General features: G+C 42.0%; 1 protein-coding gene across 3 annotated transcripts in view; it reads right to left on the reverse strand.

The window, feature by feature from the left end:
- Window positions 1-4284: 4284 nt before the first annotated feature.
- The window catches only part of LOC134529217 (keratin, type I cytoskeletal 9-like), a 37972-nt gene continuing 24071 nt past the window's right edge, over window positions 4285-18185 (reverse strand). Inside the window, exons 2-5 of one of the 3 annotated variants that reach the window (XM_063363088.1) lie at window positions 13453-13632; window positions 10524-10737; window positions 8694-8965; window positions 4285-6131 (exon numbers count right to left, since the gene is read on the reverse strand). In XM_063363088.1, the coding sequence (XP_063219158.1) occupies window positions 5914-6131; window positions 8694-8965; window positions 10524-10737; window positions 13453-13632 (884 nt within the window). In that variant the 3' untranslated portion in view covers window positions 4285-5913. Of the gene's footprint in view, window positions 6132-7389; window positions 7458-8693; window positions 8966-10523; window positions 10741-13452; window positions 13633-18185 lie in introns of those variants that run through there. The other 2 variants (XM_063363087.1, XM_063363089.1) reach the window with 2 other exon arrangements.

Genomic DNA, 18185 nt, shown 5'->3' on the forward strand with positions numbered 1-18185 from the left:
TCTTCCACTACACATTCATCCCTTTCAAAAAAAATCCTACAAAAATGTGTGAACTCATACCACAAAAACGAAGTCGTTCCACCCTAACACGGAAAAAGTAAAAAAAAAAATAAACGGAAACGTACCCGCACCCGCAAGATACTTACGTAGCTTCTGCAATGCACGGAAACGTTAACACGCTGCTACAAATGGGATTGAACTTAACGGTTGGGAAACATTCGTTTGATTAAAATGAAAATTGATTCGAGAACAAAACGCGGTCAGGATTTAAATTTAATAAAAGAAATAAAATTGATACCATCAAGCCATGATGGAACACTAGATAAGCCCATACTTGAAACAATATTTCACGTGTTTAAAAACGTAAACAATCATGGCTACCACCGCAGCCAAAAAGTCTTCTCATATTGGTCGCGCGGAGCAATGTAAACGCAAGAACTGGGCACTGCCGAACTAACCCATGCTGGTCCGTCTCCGCTTCCGTGTCACTGTAGAACGGTCCTGGCTGGCAGGTAGTAGAAAGAAATATACCCTGGGATAGAAACCAAGGTTCCATATGCTAACCACACTCTTCCTGCCCAAAAATAAATTTAGAGCTTTATGTCTATTCTATGAATAATGCATTAATGTATTTGATTCTAAACAATTCAAGCTGTGAAAACTATACGATCACAATCAATCAAATGTAACCATGGAAAATAACATTCAAATTTGGTCATCAATCCCAGTGATGATGTACGATTGTACATCTTTTTAAAATTAAAACTGTCAAGATATTAAGAAATCAAAATATTTTATATGTTATTTTCAGATCTTTTCTTGTACAATATAGTCACCAAAAATAATTTTTACTAAAAGCATTTCCTAAAATAATTTTCGCTATGATGCATTTTCTGCATTATACATATTCTAATGATTTTCTGTAGAACATAAAAAATGCATGTTTTGCCAAAATACTTAGCACTTTCCTGTTCATATAGCTGTAATTTTACTGCTAAATGGTGCTATAAAAATACATTGGAAAAAAATTTTAAATAATTATTTTGTTGAACAACAATTTCTTTGGACCTGTGACGGAAATGTGTAACAGGAAGTACGGAGAATCGTACGACATTAAATTTTTCTTTGGGAATGAGTCTTTGAATTAACTTGCTGTCGTTTACTTAATTAGTCATATTTACCGAAACGTTCACCCACCCAGTCTCAGTGGAATAGGTGCAATGGTTTGATTTAAGTTATGCCATTCAAAATACTTTTTCGGTAACAAATACGACCGGCTGACATGTCAGACATTTATTTACGTTGAACAAATATTTTTAATTCTAGGGCTTGTGTGGATTGAGGTTATTTTGTGAAATTTTTATAATATTTTTGACGTGACAACGTCTAATAAATCGATGAACGCCGGCTGCACGCACGAAAAAGGATGACTCATTGTCCCGTTACGCACATTTTCCCGTTACGCTTTGTCCCGTTACGCTCATTGTACGCTTGCGCCGCATCTATCTCTCTTCCACTCGATTGGAACAACCATCGATTTGACATTTTCGAGGCACATTAAACTAGAAACACTCCCATTCGTTTCCTACTTTTCCTATCATCGTCCTATCCTTAACAGAATAACACAGATTGGAAGACGTTAAATAGGCAACATGTTTAAACGTTATAGTTAAAATAATCTGTTCGTTAAAGTAATAAACATATTTGAATTAATGAGTGCAAATAAAAGTAAATTCATCAATTAAACTGTAGAATTCATTTAACTCCTTTGTATCCATACAAAATAGTGATAATTCAATAAAAATTATTCAATTTTATTCATAAAAGTATGCAATCATTTCATTAATGTTTTGTTATGACGTTGTCACGTTAAACTATCGCCCGTAAACCAACTTTAGAGACAACCAATTTTTTCTAAATATTTTGTTTCATATTGGTGTAAATTGGATGCCTATTTGTCTGTAAGCGTCTAAAAACTGAAACTGTTTTTATTGGCATTTTCCTTAATAATTTTATATTACTTGCTGTAGATGGTGCTGCTATCTATGGTGAACGGCGCGAATGAAAGCTCACAATGGCAAAGGAAAACTTTTCGTATTAACGTGTTAGTGAACTTTAACAAACTTTTCGTATTAACGTGTTAGTAAACTTTAACAAACGGACAGTATTTATAAAAATTATTTGTAGAAAATCGTGTCCAAAGCCAGTATTTAGTACTTTTTCAAGTCTTTTTTCGCTTTTATCGAAGCCGTTTCAAAATAGTTAAAAATGTCTGTGTGCTAATCGAATGATTCGACAGTCGAGGCAGCAAACTTGCTGCTCTCTGCGCGTGATGGTGGCAAAGCTTTATTTACGATTCCGGCAGCGAGTTCTAGCGGCGGGTGCGGAAACTACGTGTGATTCGCGTCCAGAAATGTACTTGAAAACACATTTTGCGTATATTTATCACGCCCAGCACTATTTAAAATGAAGTCTACGTCAAATTTTGTGTTTGGGTTAGAGTTTCGTGTTATAAATGTATTTGCAACATGAGAAAACAAAAATTTGCTCAGCACAGAGGTGAAATGTTACATACACATCACCGGCTGGTACTGCAAGACTATCTCACTTTTTGTTTTGTTTTTTAGGTATGGACTACATATAAGCACAATAATAACATAACGATTTATTTGATATTGTTGGGACAAATTAAATTTTGAACATAAAGGTAACTCACTATTTTATTATTTGTTCAAAATAAATGTTAAAGATATATTAACGACCAGTACGATAGTTTGGCTTATTAAAAGCAGCGCCCCTTATTTGCATCATTAAAATAAAATCCCTTACTGTGTTGATTTCCGAATAAAAACCAAGTGTTTATTTGTACTTATGGATACATAAATAATTTTTTTAACATGTATTTAATATGTATTGATATGTTTCTGTTATCTGTATACAAATTTGTATATAATTTTTTTTGGAGAGTTTCATGCTTTAAAGTGTGCAGCACTTCAAGGGCGTTGAGCTGACTATATGAAATGCTTTTTATTGATGTAGTTTGGTTTTTCAATTTTTCCTTTTGACTAGGATGCACATAACTGAACTTACAATGATGCTGAGCCAATTCTTCTTGTCTTCGACACCCGGCGCGACCGTAAAAATCACTAATTATACCCAAAAAGTATCTGCAAAAAACATCATAAATGTGGTATGTTGTGCCATTGATAACTATTAAACTCTAAACAATTATGTTTGTAATGAAAACACATCCTCACCATGTGTGGTTACGAATAAAATCACTGTTTATCTAGGCTTATTGCAATAAATGACTGATTAGGTACTATTCTGAGTTTTTATTTTTTTATGTTAAAATGTTTAATTTCAGACTTTGTCCACCTTTCTTTTTTCGTGTTTTCCATTTTACCAGCTTCATCTGAGGAAGTTTGGTGCCTCACTTCTCAGGAAAGACTAAGCCCCACCATCTTAGATTTTTGAATATTTGACCACAGCTGCAATTCAGCTTACGTAAGCAATTTTTGGCTCCACGTGGCATAATACTTAGATTTGACCACTTGTTTAAGTCAACATTCGTAGACGGGTAGTTATTATATCTAGTATTATTTTTATTGTATTCAGCAATGTAAAATAATTATCGTGATTACAGACTGGAGCGTGTTGGTAAAGGCCAGAATGTAATAAGGTTTAAAAGTCTGTAAATATGTAATTTAGGCCTTGACAGGCAAAACATTTGGATCAATTGCTCAAAAATAAAAATTATAGAAAAAAAATTAAAAATCCAAGTTGACTCTCTGTCTACAATAATGCAATCTGTCTTCGTGTAGTGTTACCATGCAATGTAACTTTCAGCATTAATTTGAACAGACGTCTCTAATTGGCCCAACAGGGTGGAGGGGAAGGGAACGTGCGCAGATTCACATGGCCATACATGTATCACCATATGTTAACAAAATTTCCATTGTGTAAAGAGAGTTGAAGAGAGTCTGTCCTGGGACTTTTATCCCCCTACCTGAAATCATTTGGAAAGAGTGTTACGACTTTATGGAGAAAGTCCATTTAACTGACATCAACTAACGTGAGAAATGACCAAGTTCGTACGCAGAATTGTATTTCGTGGAGCAGGAGGGGGGGGGGGGGGCGTAGATTTACTTTGCCCACTGTTTGCTTTCAAATTCTTTCCATTTGTTGGCGGGAAAGATAGATTTTTAGGAATTCCTTGTGGTGAGGGGAAGGGGAGCCCTGGAAATTACACAAAAGGTTTTTCTCTAAATTGAAGAATCATGAAACGTTTACTCATATATGTTTTAATAAAATCAAGTATTTTAATTGTAATTATAACATTTTAACATAAGCTACTAATAAAATTTATAGACAGATTCAAACAGTTTTCTTTATTTAACAAAAATATCTTCACAATTCTCTTCAAAATTCGATTAAATCAGATACATAAAAATCTCAAATAATTCTACATACATAATTGTTACAACAGTTGAACATATTTATTTTGTAAATCCTTTGCTAGTATATCATGTTTATAACTTCGTACTGAAACCCAGTTCTCATTTCGAAAATGAGAGATTCTACAGCCAAAATTAGCCACGTACAAATAAAAAAGATACTTCTATACGAATTGATGGAATGTTGTTTTTACTACAGAATTTGGTTACAACACAAATCAATAGACATTGCCTCACCAGTTTTGAAAATACATAATGCTTGAATAAAAAAATATATTTATGTATTTGTTGATACAAAAAACAACTTTATGACTGTAGGAATATCAAAAGTGTGTTTTTAGTATGATGTTTGTGATTCATATTTCAATGCATGTGTACCGCAACCAGAAAAATACCACCAACCCAATATTTTATTTCAACACTGTCGGTGAGCTTCGACGTGAGAAACAAATACACTGTCTATGCAACCAAGAAAAACCGCGAGCACTACTGGAGTGTGTTAGTTTAAAAACTAATAGCAAACACCTAGTGGAAGGAAAACTGAACTGATAGTGTTAGGTGCACGGTCATACAGATAGGTCTGGCAACTTGCTATCCTTTGCCGTGGTGTGTCTCGTCTGCTAACGGCGCTAGCAGTAGTTCAGCCCGTTATTAACATTGTGCTAATAAAAGAACATTTAGTATATAATATGATATTATTCCTTATTCCATCTAAATTTTTGAAATATTTTACAATATTACAATTTGAATTTTTTCATTCGTTTGGGTGCTTGGTAAGTGCCTAATATGTACCAACGCCTTAAAACTTTTCTGCAATTTTGAATAAAGTTGAAGTGGTGAGAGAATGCCTCGCACTTGTATTGCGCCTGGTTGTAAATAAGGCTGCAGCTCAAAACCGTCAGAATTTTCGGTTTTTTCCACGTGCCCAAGGACTTGGTTAAAAGAAAAAAATGGCAAGCTGCAATACCAGGAAAATAAGCGTTGAAATCTTACTTACATTATAAAAGAATTACTGGATCTCAAACATCACATTTGAAAGAGTGACACTTGCTTGAAGATTCAAATGTATAGCAAAAGAAAGTACTCGACTTAACTATGTAATTAACAATTAAAACATGCTTTCTGATGCGAGATTCCAGTTTGTTTGGGATTCGCATTCTCAGCACTCCAAATTTTAACTTACAATTGCGGCAAAGCTACAAGTTATTGCTATACATTTAACCCCCTACAAAGCTCCCAAATAAATTGAAAATCCTAAACTGTAACCAAAGTAAATCCAAACCGAGTTTTAAAAAATATGCCAAATTTTATACGGAATTTCCATTTTACAGCGCCGTTAGTTCGCGGGGGAAGAATGAAGGTAAGATGCCAGACCCGTCTATATGACCGTGGTCAGTTGGAAGATGTTAGAATTAAATAGGATTGTGTGATCGTGGCCGTAGATAGAGACAGTGGCTCAAGGGTCGTGCTTGGTGTAGACGGTGACTTTGCCGTTGTCGTTGATGCCCGTGGTGGCTGACTTGAAGTTGGTCTTCTTGCCGTCGATGTCGCTGGAGCCGCTGGAGGAGGACGTGAAGACGCCGTACGAGCCGCCACTGGGCTTGGGGAACTCGCCACCCACCGCGCCGAAGCGACTGGACAGGTCCGGGAACACGTCAGCGTAGCCGTACCCTCCTGCCAACAGCACACGAGTGTTGCGTCAACAAACATCTGGTGCATTCATGTCTAACAAATCAGCGTAGCTGTACCCTTCTGCCAACAGAACACGAGTGTCGCGTCAACAAACATCTGGTGCATTCCTGTCTAACACGTCAGCGTAGCCGTACCCTCCTGCCAACAGCACACGAGTGTCGCGTCAACAAACATCTGGTGCATTCATGTCTAACAAATCAGCGTAGCTGTACCCTTCTGCCAACAGAACACGAGTGTCGCGTCAACAAACATCTGGTGCATTCCTGTCTAACACGTCAGCGTAGCCGTACCCTCCTGCCAACAGCACACGAGTGTCGCGTCAACAAACATCTGGTGCATTCATGTCTAACAAATCAGCGTAGCTGTACCCTTCTGCCAACAGAACACGAGTGTCGCGTCAACAAACATCTGGTGCATTCCTGTCTAACACGTCAGCGTAGCCGTACCCTCCTGCCAACAGCACACGAGTGTCGCGTCAACAAACATCTGGTGCATTCATGTCTAACAAATCAGCGTAGCTGTACCCTTCTGCCAACAGAACACGAGTGTCGCGTCAACAAACATCTGGTGCATTCCTGTCTAACACGTCAGCGTAGCCGTACCCTCCTGCCAACAGCACACGAGTGTCGCGTCAACAAACATCTGGTGCATTCATGTCTAACAAATCAGCGTAGCTGTACCCTTCTGCCAACAGAACACGAGTGTCGCGTCAACAAACATCTGGTGCATTCCTGTCTAACACGTCAGCGTAGCCGTACCCTCCTGCCAAAAGCACACGAGTGTCGCGTCAATAAACATCTGGTGCATTCATGTCTAACAAATCAGCGTAGCTGTACCCTCCTGCCAACAGAACACGAGTGTCGCGTCAACAAACATCTGGTGCATTCCTGTCTAACACGTCAGTGTAGCCGTACCCTCCTGCCAAAAGCACACGAGTGTCGCGTCAACAAACATCTGGTGCATTCCTGTCTAACACGTCAGCGTAGCCGTACCCTCCTGCCAACAGCACACGAGTGTCGCGTCAACAAACATCTGGTGCATTTCTGTCTAACACATCAGCGTAGCCGTACCCTCCTGCCAACAGCACACGAGTGTCGCGTCAACAAACATCTGGTGCATTCCTGTCTAACACGTCAGCGTAGCCGTACCCTCCTGCCAACAGCACACGAGTATCACGTCAACAAACATCTGGTGCATTCCTGTCTAACACGTCAGCGTAGCCGTACCCTCCTGCCAACAGCATACGAGTGTCGCGTCAACAAACATCTGGTGCATTCCTGTCTAACACGTCAGCGTAGCCGTACCCTCCTGCCAACAGCACACGAGTGTCACGTCAGAAAACATCTGGTGCATTCATGTCCAACAAATCGGTGCAGTCGAAAACCCCGGTAACTGTCACCAAATATGCTTGATTCAAGCACCAGACCGGCTACAACCACTGCTTGGCATTCAGGTTGAAACCCCGTCCGTCGTTTCATCTTGCAATGTTGCGGCTATTTTCAAGGCCGATGAACAACAGAAAGCCTGGTCTTCTGGCTTTTTTTCTTAAAGTAGCGTCTTTAATATCCGAGCTGCGATTGTCCATGATTCAGTGATGGTCTGCCAAATAAGTATTTTGCTGAGCAGATGGTCAGTTCTTGCAATTATTTGGAATAATGCAACACCAGAACACCAGGCCTTCAGTTTTCCATCAACCTTGGATATTACTGCGACATGACACGCTGAAATTTAAAAGCCGATAAGTAGAAATGGCCACAACAGCCTGCGATCAAGATCAGGAGAGTAGACAGAATTTCATTTCGGGTTACGGGAAGAACCTCTTTGCCTTCTGTTTGTTGGTGGGAATGACATATTTTTTTTCGGATATCTTACGCCGATATTCCAAGACAGAAAAACAAGAGTTTAGGTGTTGAATATGCAACACCTGTACCCTAACCGAATTCCTAGTGCACGATAGAACACGGCCAGTCCCTTATTTTCAGGGAAAGGGTTTTGGTGTCCTATCCGTTGCCGATCTGTTGCCCAAATTCCGCACATGCGCAGAGCTCACTTTTTCGTTGATTTCGTCAAGATGGCAGACCCGCGTCTGGCACCATTAACTCTTATATAGTCATTTTTGTGATCATCGAGGGACATATCAACCTTTTTAGTGTGCCAAATGATACCGTAACTATACTGGAATACATTTTGTACTTTTAATGATCATAAAAAGAAATAATCGCAACTTAATAATTACTTGAGAAAATTATAAAAGTGATTGGTTCTATTTTTGTGCGATGTTATTGCTAGCTTTAGTATTTTTGCAGTAACATTTGTTTAGATGGTTGCAAATGTCCGCTAAATTGCGTTGAAACAAGTTTATAGCCTCGCGCAGGGCACCGTTTATTAAAACTGTTGTCGATTTGTTTCCTTACTGGGATTCGGTTTGGACACGCTCTGGAATACGGGCCGCGAGTGAGGTTACGGTTGTGTCCCAACAAGGAGGTGCTTGTTCGCTACTTGACCAGGAAGTGTTGGAATCGCGCCCTTGGCAGCGTGACGCACCTTGCGGAGACAGACTGGCGACAGCCGCGGCGCCCGCCACGTCGCTGCCCGGCTGCGAGGCTGACGAGGAGACGCCCCCTGCGCCGCCGCTGAAGCCGCCGTACCCCGAGCCGCCGCCCCCGGCGCCGAAGCGGCTGGGGGCGGAGCCGGCGCCGCCGCCGTACGGGAAGCCGAAGAAGGCGGGCTGCCCGTAGCCGCCGCCGCCGCTCACGTCAGAGCCGTGCGCTGCGTCGAAGTCCACCGTGTTGGACTCTATGCTGGGCGTGTAGTAGCTGCAAACAGTCGCGCGATCGAGTCTGTTACCCGAGTTGTTCCGTGCCACTACAACCCTAGAACCGCCATTTTGGGTCATTTTATCACATGATTTTGGCTTGAAGTCAATTCATTTGAATGTTTCAATATATTAACATTGCAATTTATGTTTATTTTATTTTCCAATTTTTTTGCCAGCTATATTCCAATTATTATTATCTTATAGCCCTCTTTGTGCAAATATTCATAATTAAAACATATCTGTGAAATATCGCTCCCTTGTATTTTTTTTTTCTTTTCACAGTTATGAAATTGTTTTTAATATTTATCTGAAATTAGCAATCAGCCTACCCTTTGCACTAATAGCGTGCATTGTGTGTTATTGAAAATAACAGTTTTGTGGTCTATGCTACAAATGAATATGATTTAAGAAACCTTTCACGTACCTATACATGTGTCAATTTCTTTGATTAAAAGCACAGAATAGGTACTTTTGAAAACGGTTTTTGATAAAAATTTTCTGTAACACTAAATTATAAGGGCTTGTAAAACAATATATTTAAATTTTTAACGTACAATAAAACAATTGATTCGTTGCTCAAAATTCCGTAGCTGCCTACAGCACGGGAAAAGGCTAGTGTATCCATGACCGATTTTACATATGCATACAACAATATCTAGGTTCTTTGAATTGTTCTTGCAATGGGTAAGATTGATTCAAGATGTTTTTTTTAGACATAGGCCATTACTGGTTACACTTTACGTCATAAGAAACCTCAATAACCGACAAAGAAGATCAATAAACAAAAACATATGAACATTCAAACACTCATAAAACAAGCTTAAATTAGCTGACGGCAAAAAATTAAAAACATACACCGCACAGAAAAATTACATGAAAGGAATTAGTCAGAAAAGTATAACAGCACAATTGGACACAGTAGTCTAACAATGACGAGGCAGTAGCAACAAAGACAGTAAATAAAAACAAAAAAATACCTTGTACAACTCAGCGACAATTATATGAACCCAGAAGTGATTCTAAACAGTCTGTGGTTCTGAGAACGGGAACAGACCTTAAGTTTCTGAAACGTCACAACTGTTGTCTTAGGAAGCCCACTGTGTTCGTCTGTGCTGTCGTCGTTGTGGTGTCCAGAATATTTGTTTAGTCGCATCGCCTGTGCGTCTCTGTGTTGTCGTATTGTCCAGATTATCTGTATATGTATTATCGTTGGGTTACTCTGTTTGTCGCTGTTTTATCCAAGGTGGTTTTTTGTCTTTATTTACTGTTTTTGTTGCTACTGTTTCGTTGTTTGTTAGCTCACTGTGTCCGTCTGAGATGTTATAGTTTTTTGACTTATTCATTCCATGGTATTTTTGACATGGGCGGATTTAAGCTTGTGTTCCGTCCTATTTTTTAAATATTCAACTTTTTTTGTCCGTTATTGAGGTTTCGCGTGGCATACAGAGTAACCAGCGATAGCGTATGTGAAAAACAACATCAAGACTCGACAATATATGGACTGTGGCTACAAGACATGCATTGCAGACGGTTGTGGCCCGCTGCACGCCACTCACTTGGCAGCGTAGGCTTGTTGCTGGGCCATCAGCTGCAGCTGGCGGAAGAACTGCTGGAACAGCGCGTAGAAGTCGTAGGGCATGTACTGCGGCCTCTGCTGGTTGAAGCTGGGGAACTGGTACGACGCAGGCACCCCGTAGTAGCCTGGGTACGATCCGACGTTCCCGCTGCCGCCATCCGAACTCATTCCGAAACCACCTCCATTCTGGGAACCTGCTGGAAATGGATTATAAACTTTGATGTCCACAGTTATTTTTGTACTTTTCGTATACAGATATCGTCAGGGGATTAGTTCCGTAAATATATTGTCGTAGTCCTGGTTGGGACAGAGATTTAATCGAAGAGCTAGGCGTCATCAATGGAAAGTGCCATGGAGTAAGAGACTCGGTGATGCCGTTTAGGGTGAGAAGATTCGTCTTAATCCTCCTTCTCCGTGTTACAGCGTCCTTTGTGCACGCACTTGCCGGTGAGTGAGGTCTAGCTGTTGACCAACTGACTTGTCCTGCATTACGGCGTGAATTACATTCTATATGCGGTATTGTCGCGAATAAACAAATATCGATTTTCCGCTAAATGAAATGTGGCTCACCTAACACAACACCAACATAACTTAAATTTTGATATCGTAGACTTGCAAAGAAACACGATAGAAAGGGGAATATGAGAATACCCTAACACCATGAGAGTAAAACCAACATAAGATGCCCCATTCGGCACAGAACTTTCCTTCCCAAAACATTCCCAAAACTCCTATTGGTTGGAAACTACAACCATACTCCCCTCCTCCTCCAATTACGGTTCCTGATTTATAAAATATCATGCTCCCCTCCTGCTAGGAGTTGAAGGCAGGATCGTAGAAGCATTCAAGCACATCTGAAGCAAAATCTGGTGTTTAACATTTTCATTAATGATGTCTATTCCTAGAGCATGTTAGTGTCTCTCTGTATTGTACAAGTAAGGTTTATGTAACATTTCCCACGAATGATGTTAAGAACCGAATAGACACTTAGTTTAATATTTAGTATAAAATATCTATGAAGTGAAAAAGACCTGCTCAATGACAGGTCAAAGCTAAGGCGTGGAAAAAACTAGTGTCTTTGACCACACTGCCACCTTTTTGTTTATTATTTACTAGCTAAAGACACTCCGCTTTGCTGGTTTTCTTTTTGGTATATATATGGGGTTTAATCCAGTCCATTTCATTATAGTACACTTGAGAACATTCTTGTACATTCTCACTCAAGTTAGTACATTCAATGACGGGTGCTTGGTGGTCGATGGTCAATAGTGAGTGTTCAGTGGATGGTTTATTCTAGTACTTTCGAGAACATTCTAGTACATTCAAGGATGGATGGTCGGTGGTAGCTGGTCGGTGGCCGTTGGCCAGTGGTCAACTCGCAGGCCCACACACAGCACCTAACTGAAGAAAACCCGTACATTATAGTTGTGTGGCGCGTGCGGTTTCAAATTAAAACAACTACAGACTGAAAGGCCCAAAACGACCGCCACATTCAACATTTATTCAAAAGCCGTAAAAGTAAAAGCATCAACCCTAGTTACCATGCGGAAAATCTTCTCATAACAAAGAGTTTACTGAAATTTTGAGTCTTTATTCGAGCCCAGAAAAAGAACATGGTATTAAAAACAAAAGGTAATGCAAATGAGTTGAGCACAATTGATTAATAAAGCAGCACACATGTAAATGGCAAAATAAATACACTTATTTATTGTGAGTTGGCCAAATGTTGAAATACGCATATATTTTCTAGCTCCAACAAACATACATGACTTCATATAAAAAGTACCATCATTTTCTGCTTAAAAAAATATCAGTAAACTTATTTAGCAACCAAATTAAAATGACATCCAATATAGCATTAATGACCATCTGCGAATCATGATTAAAAGTCCGAATAATTTCCGACACCTACAGTCCTTTACCCTAAATTGCCTGTGATTAAAAATTGGCACGCGATACAAGTATCAAAAAACTATGTCAGAATCAGGCGGAAACTACATGTGATTCACGCCAAAAAATGTAGCTTAAAACAAAATTTGTGAATATTTATCACTGCTCGACATTATTTAAAATATTTCCACGTTAAATTTCGAGTCCAAAGTTCGTATTGTAAGTGTATTTGCAACATGAGAACACGTGAATTTGCTCGTTACCTAGATTAGATGTTACACATTTCGGATGAGTGCTAAAAGACTCGCTTAATTTTTTTTCGCTTGGGCTTTACCTGTCGACGACAGTGAGGTCATTGGAGAAGGGACGTTGGGGATAGAACTGGCCATGTTTTCATGGTTTATTGTAAGTAATCATGCCATGATTCGGCGGGAGTGACTTCGGGCAGCCATTGGGAGGTAGGGCCGTGATTCGAACCCGCCTCCTCTGCCTTCGTTCTTTGAATGATACATGCAAGAAGAATGACTTGAAAAAGAACGGCTTTAAACATATTTATGGGCATGCGCCATTGCTGGATTTCACTGTGTACCGTAGAGAAACCACAAGAATGGACAAGAATGATAAACACACAAACACAAAGAAAAACAAGCCTTATGACGGAAACAGAAGTCAGTTCCCGAGACGTCACTTTTTTTTGGTCTTCCGAAGCCTACCGTGTTCGTCTGTGCAGTCTTCGTTGCGTTGTCCAGAATACCTGTTCAGCATCATCTTTGGGTTCGTCTGTATGTCGCTGTGTTGCCAAAGGTGGTTGCTTGTCTGTGTTTCCTGTTCTTGTTACAACTGTCTCATCGATGTCAGCACACTGTGTTTATCTGCGCCGTGATATACATATATTTTTTTACCCGACTAACTCCTTCCGCGGAATTCTTTGTGCTTTGTGCTTGATTCTGGACCGTTTTTCTTTGCGATTGTGTGTTCATCTTTGTGGTTGCGCTGTGACGCTAGGTGGCAAGCAGCACCTGGCGAGCCGGCGCCGGCGCCGGCGCCGCTGAACGACCCGCTGGAGGCGAAGGACGCCGACGCCGCCTGGGGCTGCGGGCCGGACGCCGCGGGCTGGGCCACTTCGGGCGCGCCGCGGCGCAGTCTCTCCTGGTACTCCAGCTCGGCGGCCATCTCCTCGTCCATCATGAAGTCCCGAACTGCAACACACAACAACAACTTCATTAACTACACAGTGAGGTTAAGCTGGGTTCGCAATTAAAATACACAAGCGAATGCACCGCAGGCCTAGCGCACGACTTGTGCGAAATCGGTTCACAATTTCAACCTTACTGTTCATTTCAGCCAAACAAATTCCGCGATGCATCCGACATATGTTGGTAGTGTTAGTAAATAACTATTGTTACGAACGTGAGCAAGGCCGAGACACGTGCAGGTGCAGAGTTGTCTGGCGGCTGCCGCAACATGATATGCGCCGCGCGCGCCTGAAAGATAACAAGGATTGTCGCTTTCCCCCCTCCTTCCCACCACTCCCCGCGCGGCGCCCTGCCTTTGACACGTAACTGAAACCTGACAGCTGCGGAGTTACGCGAGATGCCGACACATGTTTCGAGAGATTTCTGCCGTCGTGTCGGCGCGGAATGACGTGACTGGCCCCGGCCACGCTCGTGAGTTCCAGAAATAGCGGCTGATTTATAAAAAGAGAACGTCGGCCTCAGCAGAAGTCTGAGAGTGAGTAGAGAGAGTTCAGGCGGGAGCTTTCCAGCGGCGGAGTTTCCGGGGCGATAGTGCCGCGGGTGCGGCAGAGTGGCGAAGTCCTTGGACGAAGGTTCCAGGGCAGGGAGTGAGTGAGTGAGTGAAGTCGGGAGTTTTCTGCGGTGGAGTTCCGAGCGAAGTTGCGAGCAAGGCGTCGAGTGGATCCTCGGCGAAGGCAAGTGCGTCGGCGGCGGCGGAGTGTGGCGACCGAGTCCCGCGGCGGAGATTCACGAGGGGTGCTGCGGCGAGAGTTGCGCCAGAGGTGCGGTCCATCGAGGTGTGTGGATTTTAAAAACGAGTGGCTAGGGAAGCAACATTATTTTTAAGTGCAATTGATTATTTGCCATTTTAAAAGATTAATTGTAAGTGACATAAGTAGTGGCAATAAATAAAACTGTTTAGTGATAAAATCTTTAATTGGGCTATCCTTTACGAACCCGTGCTAAATCGTAACATTTTTGGTGTCAGAAGTGGGATAGCCCTAATTTAAAGAATTGAGGATTAGTTTATAGTGGATTAAAATTTAATTAGATTTTCGAGATTGCAACAAGTGTTAGGAACTGTAGTTAGTTTTGAGTGTAGTAGTTTGGATATTAGTGTTAGTGTTTAGTAGGGGTCTTGGTTAGCTTGTAGAGGAAATTAGTGTCGTCATAGGACACTAGTGTTAGGCTTGTAGTATATGTGGACAAGAAAGATGGCTGCCGATGAGCTTAAGAATGTCCTGGCATTCTTGGCTGAACTGAAGAGTGGCCAGGAAGAAATGAAGAATGAAATGAAGAGTAACAGGGAATAAATGAAGAATAGCCAGGATAAAATGGAAAATAGGCTGGACGAGATGAAGAGTAGCCAGGAAGAAATGAAGAATATAATTGATAACTGCAAGGAGGATACGAAGAATGCTATGGATGAAGAGATATAGTACATCAAGAAAAACCAGGAAGAAATGATAATAAGATCGATGAAACCAGCAACCAGTTGGAAGGCAAAGTACAGTGTTTGGAGCAACATGTGGCAGAACATGAAGAACTAGTAGCACAACAGCTGTCCCAACTCTAGCACACCACAGAACAGCGAATATCAGTGGTAACCGAAGAATGGCGTCGGATGCTCAAGGATGCAACATGTGCTACAAAACGAAGCAGTTATTCTGGAGATGTGAAGGTGGAAGGCGCAACCTGTCACTCAAAATTCATGCCACCCACCTTTGATGGCCAATCGTCATGGGCTGTCTACATGCGACAGTTTGAGGCAGCTGCTGAAGTAAATGGGTGGGACGATGAAGAAAAGGCTACGGCACTCGTCTTGGCCCTGCGAGGATCTCCACTAGAGCTGCTGCAGACCATACCAGTTACAGACCAGAAAGAATATGGAGTATTAGTAGAGGCCCTTGAGATGAGGTATGGCGACCGACACATGGGCGAGGTGTACAGAACAGCCCTGAAGACACATCAACAGTGATCTTCGGAAACCCTCCAAGAGTTCGAAGCCGACATCGAGCGACTCGTGCACCTCGTCTACCCAGAAGCACCAACAGAGTTCCGCCAGCAGCTAGCCACTAGTGCTTTTATAGACTGGCTCAGAGATGTGGAGGTTCAGCAAACTCTTCATTTGGCCCGCCACAAAAACATTCGCGATGCTCTTGTTCACGCCCTGGAAATCGAAGCTGCCTGCATTGCCTCAAGAAACATGTGTATCAGAGCGAGACAGGCCATGATAGAACCTTACCACCAAGCGATTAGCCGCTCAGATAATAACGATGAGATTATACTTGGAACACTGAAGAAGTTGTTAAATGGATCTCAGTTTCAGAAAACAAGGGGAAGACAGCGGTGCTTCGTCTGCAAAGAACTAGGACACATCCGGCGCGAGTGTCCGAATCGTGGTAGGAAGCCCAAGGGAGAAGTACAACGCTGTGAGACAACGATCGAACAAGAGAAGAGTCTACAGGTCCGACGGAGAAGAGGTCGCCCACGATGTCACACGTGTCGAGAAAGAGGACACGTTTAAAATGACTGACCGAATCGTGTGAAGAAACCGAAGGAGGAAGGACATCGATGTGACAGCGGGATTAAGGAGGGTGGTAACTCACTGGTTAAAGGAATGGGAAGTCGCCTGCGGTGTTCTGTTTCTGCGTGCCGACAAGGGTATTCTCAAGGGAGGTGCCCGGAATGGGAATGTGTTCAGCGGGGTTGCCTGAAGAGCGAGACCAATAGTCACCGCAAAGCTGGCCTACAGATCCGAAGAGTTGGAGGATAGCCGCGATGTTACATCTGTCAGGAAGTGGGCCATATCCAGTACACCTGCCCACTGCGTAGAATGGCTTCGCCGCATGTCTCACAACAGCGCAGTGTTACCTGTTCGGGACGAACAGGTTTAAGGAGGGGGCAATGTTACGAACGTAAGCAAGGCCGAGACACGTGCAGGTGCAGAGTTGGCTGGCGACTGCCGCAACATGATATGCGCCGCGCGTGCCTGAAAGATAACAAGGATTGTCGCTTTTCCCCCTCCTTCCCACCACTCCCCGCGCGGCGCCCTGCCTTTGACACGTAACTGAAACCTGACAGCTGCGGAGTTACGCGAGCCGCCACTCGTGTTTCGAGAGATTTCTGCCGTCGTGTCGGTACGGAATGACGCGACTGGCCCCGGCCGCGCTCGTGAGTTCCAGAAATAGCGGCTGATATATAAAAAGAGGACGTCGGCCTCAGCAGGAGTCTGAGAGTGAGTAGAGAGAGCTCAGGCGGGAGCGATAGTGATGCGGGTGCGGCAGAGTGGCGAATTCCTTGGACGAAGGTTCCAGGGCAGGGAGTGAGTGAGTAAGTCAAGAGTTTTCCCGCGGTGGAGTTCCGAGCGAAGTTCCGAGCAAGGCGTCGAGTGGATCCTCGGTGAAGGCAAGTGCGTCGGTGGCGGCGGAGTGTGGCAACCGAGTCCCGCGGCGGAGATCCACGAAGGGTGATGCGGCGAGAGTTGCGCCAGAGGTGCGGCCCAGCGAGGTGTGTGGATTGTAAAAACGAGTGGCTAGGGAAGCAACATTATTTTTAAGTGCAATTGATTATTTGCCATTTTAAAAGATTAATTGTAAGTGACATAAGTAGTGGCAATAAATAAAACTGTTTAGTAATAAAATATTTTATTGGGCTATTCTTTACGAACCCGCGCTAAATCGTAACACTATATTAACAATAGTAATTGTTTATACCGTGAAATCTGACCGCTAATTTGTAAACAAAGTTTTCCAACATTCAAATTAATTTGAATTATGTAAAATCTTTATTAGCCATTCTAACCACTAAACTTTTTTTTTAATTTTTAAATTAAATCAATTAATTGATATTTATAGTAGGAATTACATCTAAGCATTATAATAACCGACAATTTCTTGCCACAATTCGATTGATAAATATAAACCGTTTTCCAGTCCTACCAAAATGGCATCAGACTCTTCTCTCATTGGCTGTTGTGCCATGCGTCCGTAAAAGAAATACAATATACTCATTTCCCTCCTATGCGCGCAATCTCTCCCCCATGCACAACACCGTTCTGTGCGCTGTTGTGAATCAGTGGGTTAAAAAAACATGGCGGTCAAATCTTGTGAACACAACCTACTGTTATTGTCACTGTTATTTTTTTTTTCAAATGTACACCCAGCTTTGTTATTGAAGTTGTACTTCTTTAGGAGCGTTGAGGGTGAAATAAGATCATGCAACGTAAATGCAATTAAATGAGCGGGTATCTCAAAGCGGAAAGTCAACAGGCTGAAAGTCCAGTGCGCATGCGCATTTATGCTAGCGCCACGAGCCTAAGTCATCTAGATGGCGGATCCACGTTCGACAACATGCACACATATATATATTCACTCTCGTGAACATCGGGAGATATACTTATCAAATTTATTAGAGTGAAACTATCCTGGAATACACTTTATAAACTTTAATAGTCATAAAAAAATATAATAGGAACTTTAAAAATACTTATAATTTACTAGCCAGGAATTTTTTTT

Source organism: Bacillus rossius, chromosome 2 (assembly GCF_032445375.1).
Source record: "Bacillus rossius redtenbacheri isolate Brsri chromosome 2, Brsri_v3, whole genome shotgun sequence".
Lineage (NCBI taxonomy): Eukaryota > Metazoa > Arthropoda > Insecta > Phasmatodea > Bacillidae > Bacillus > Bacillus rossius.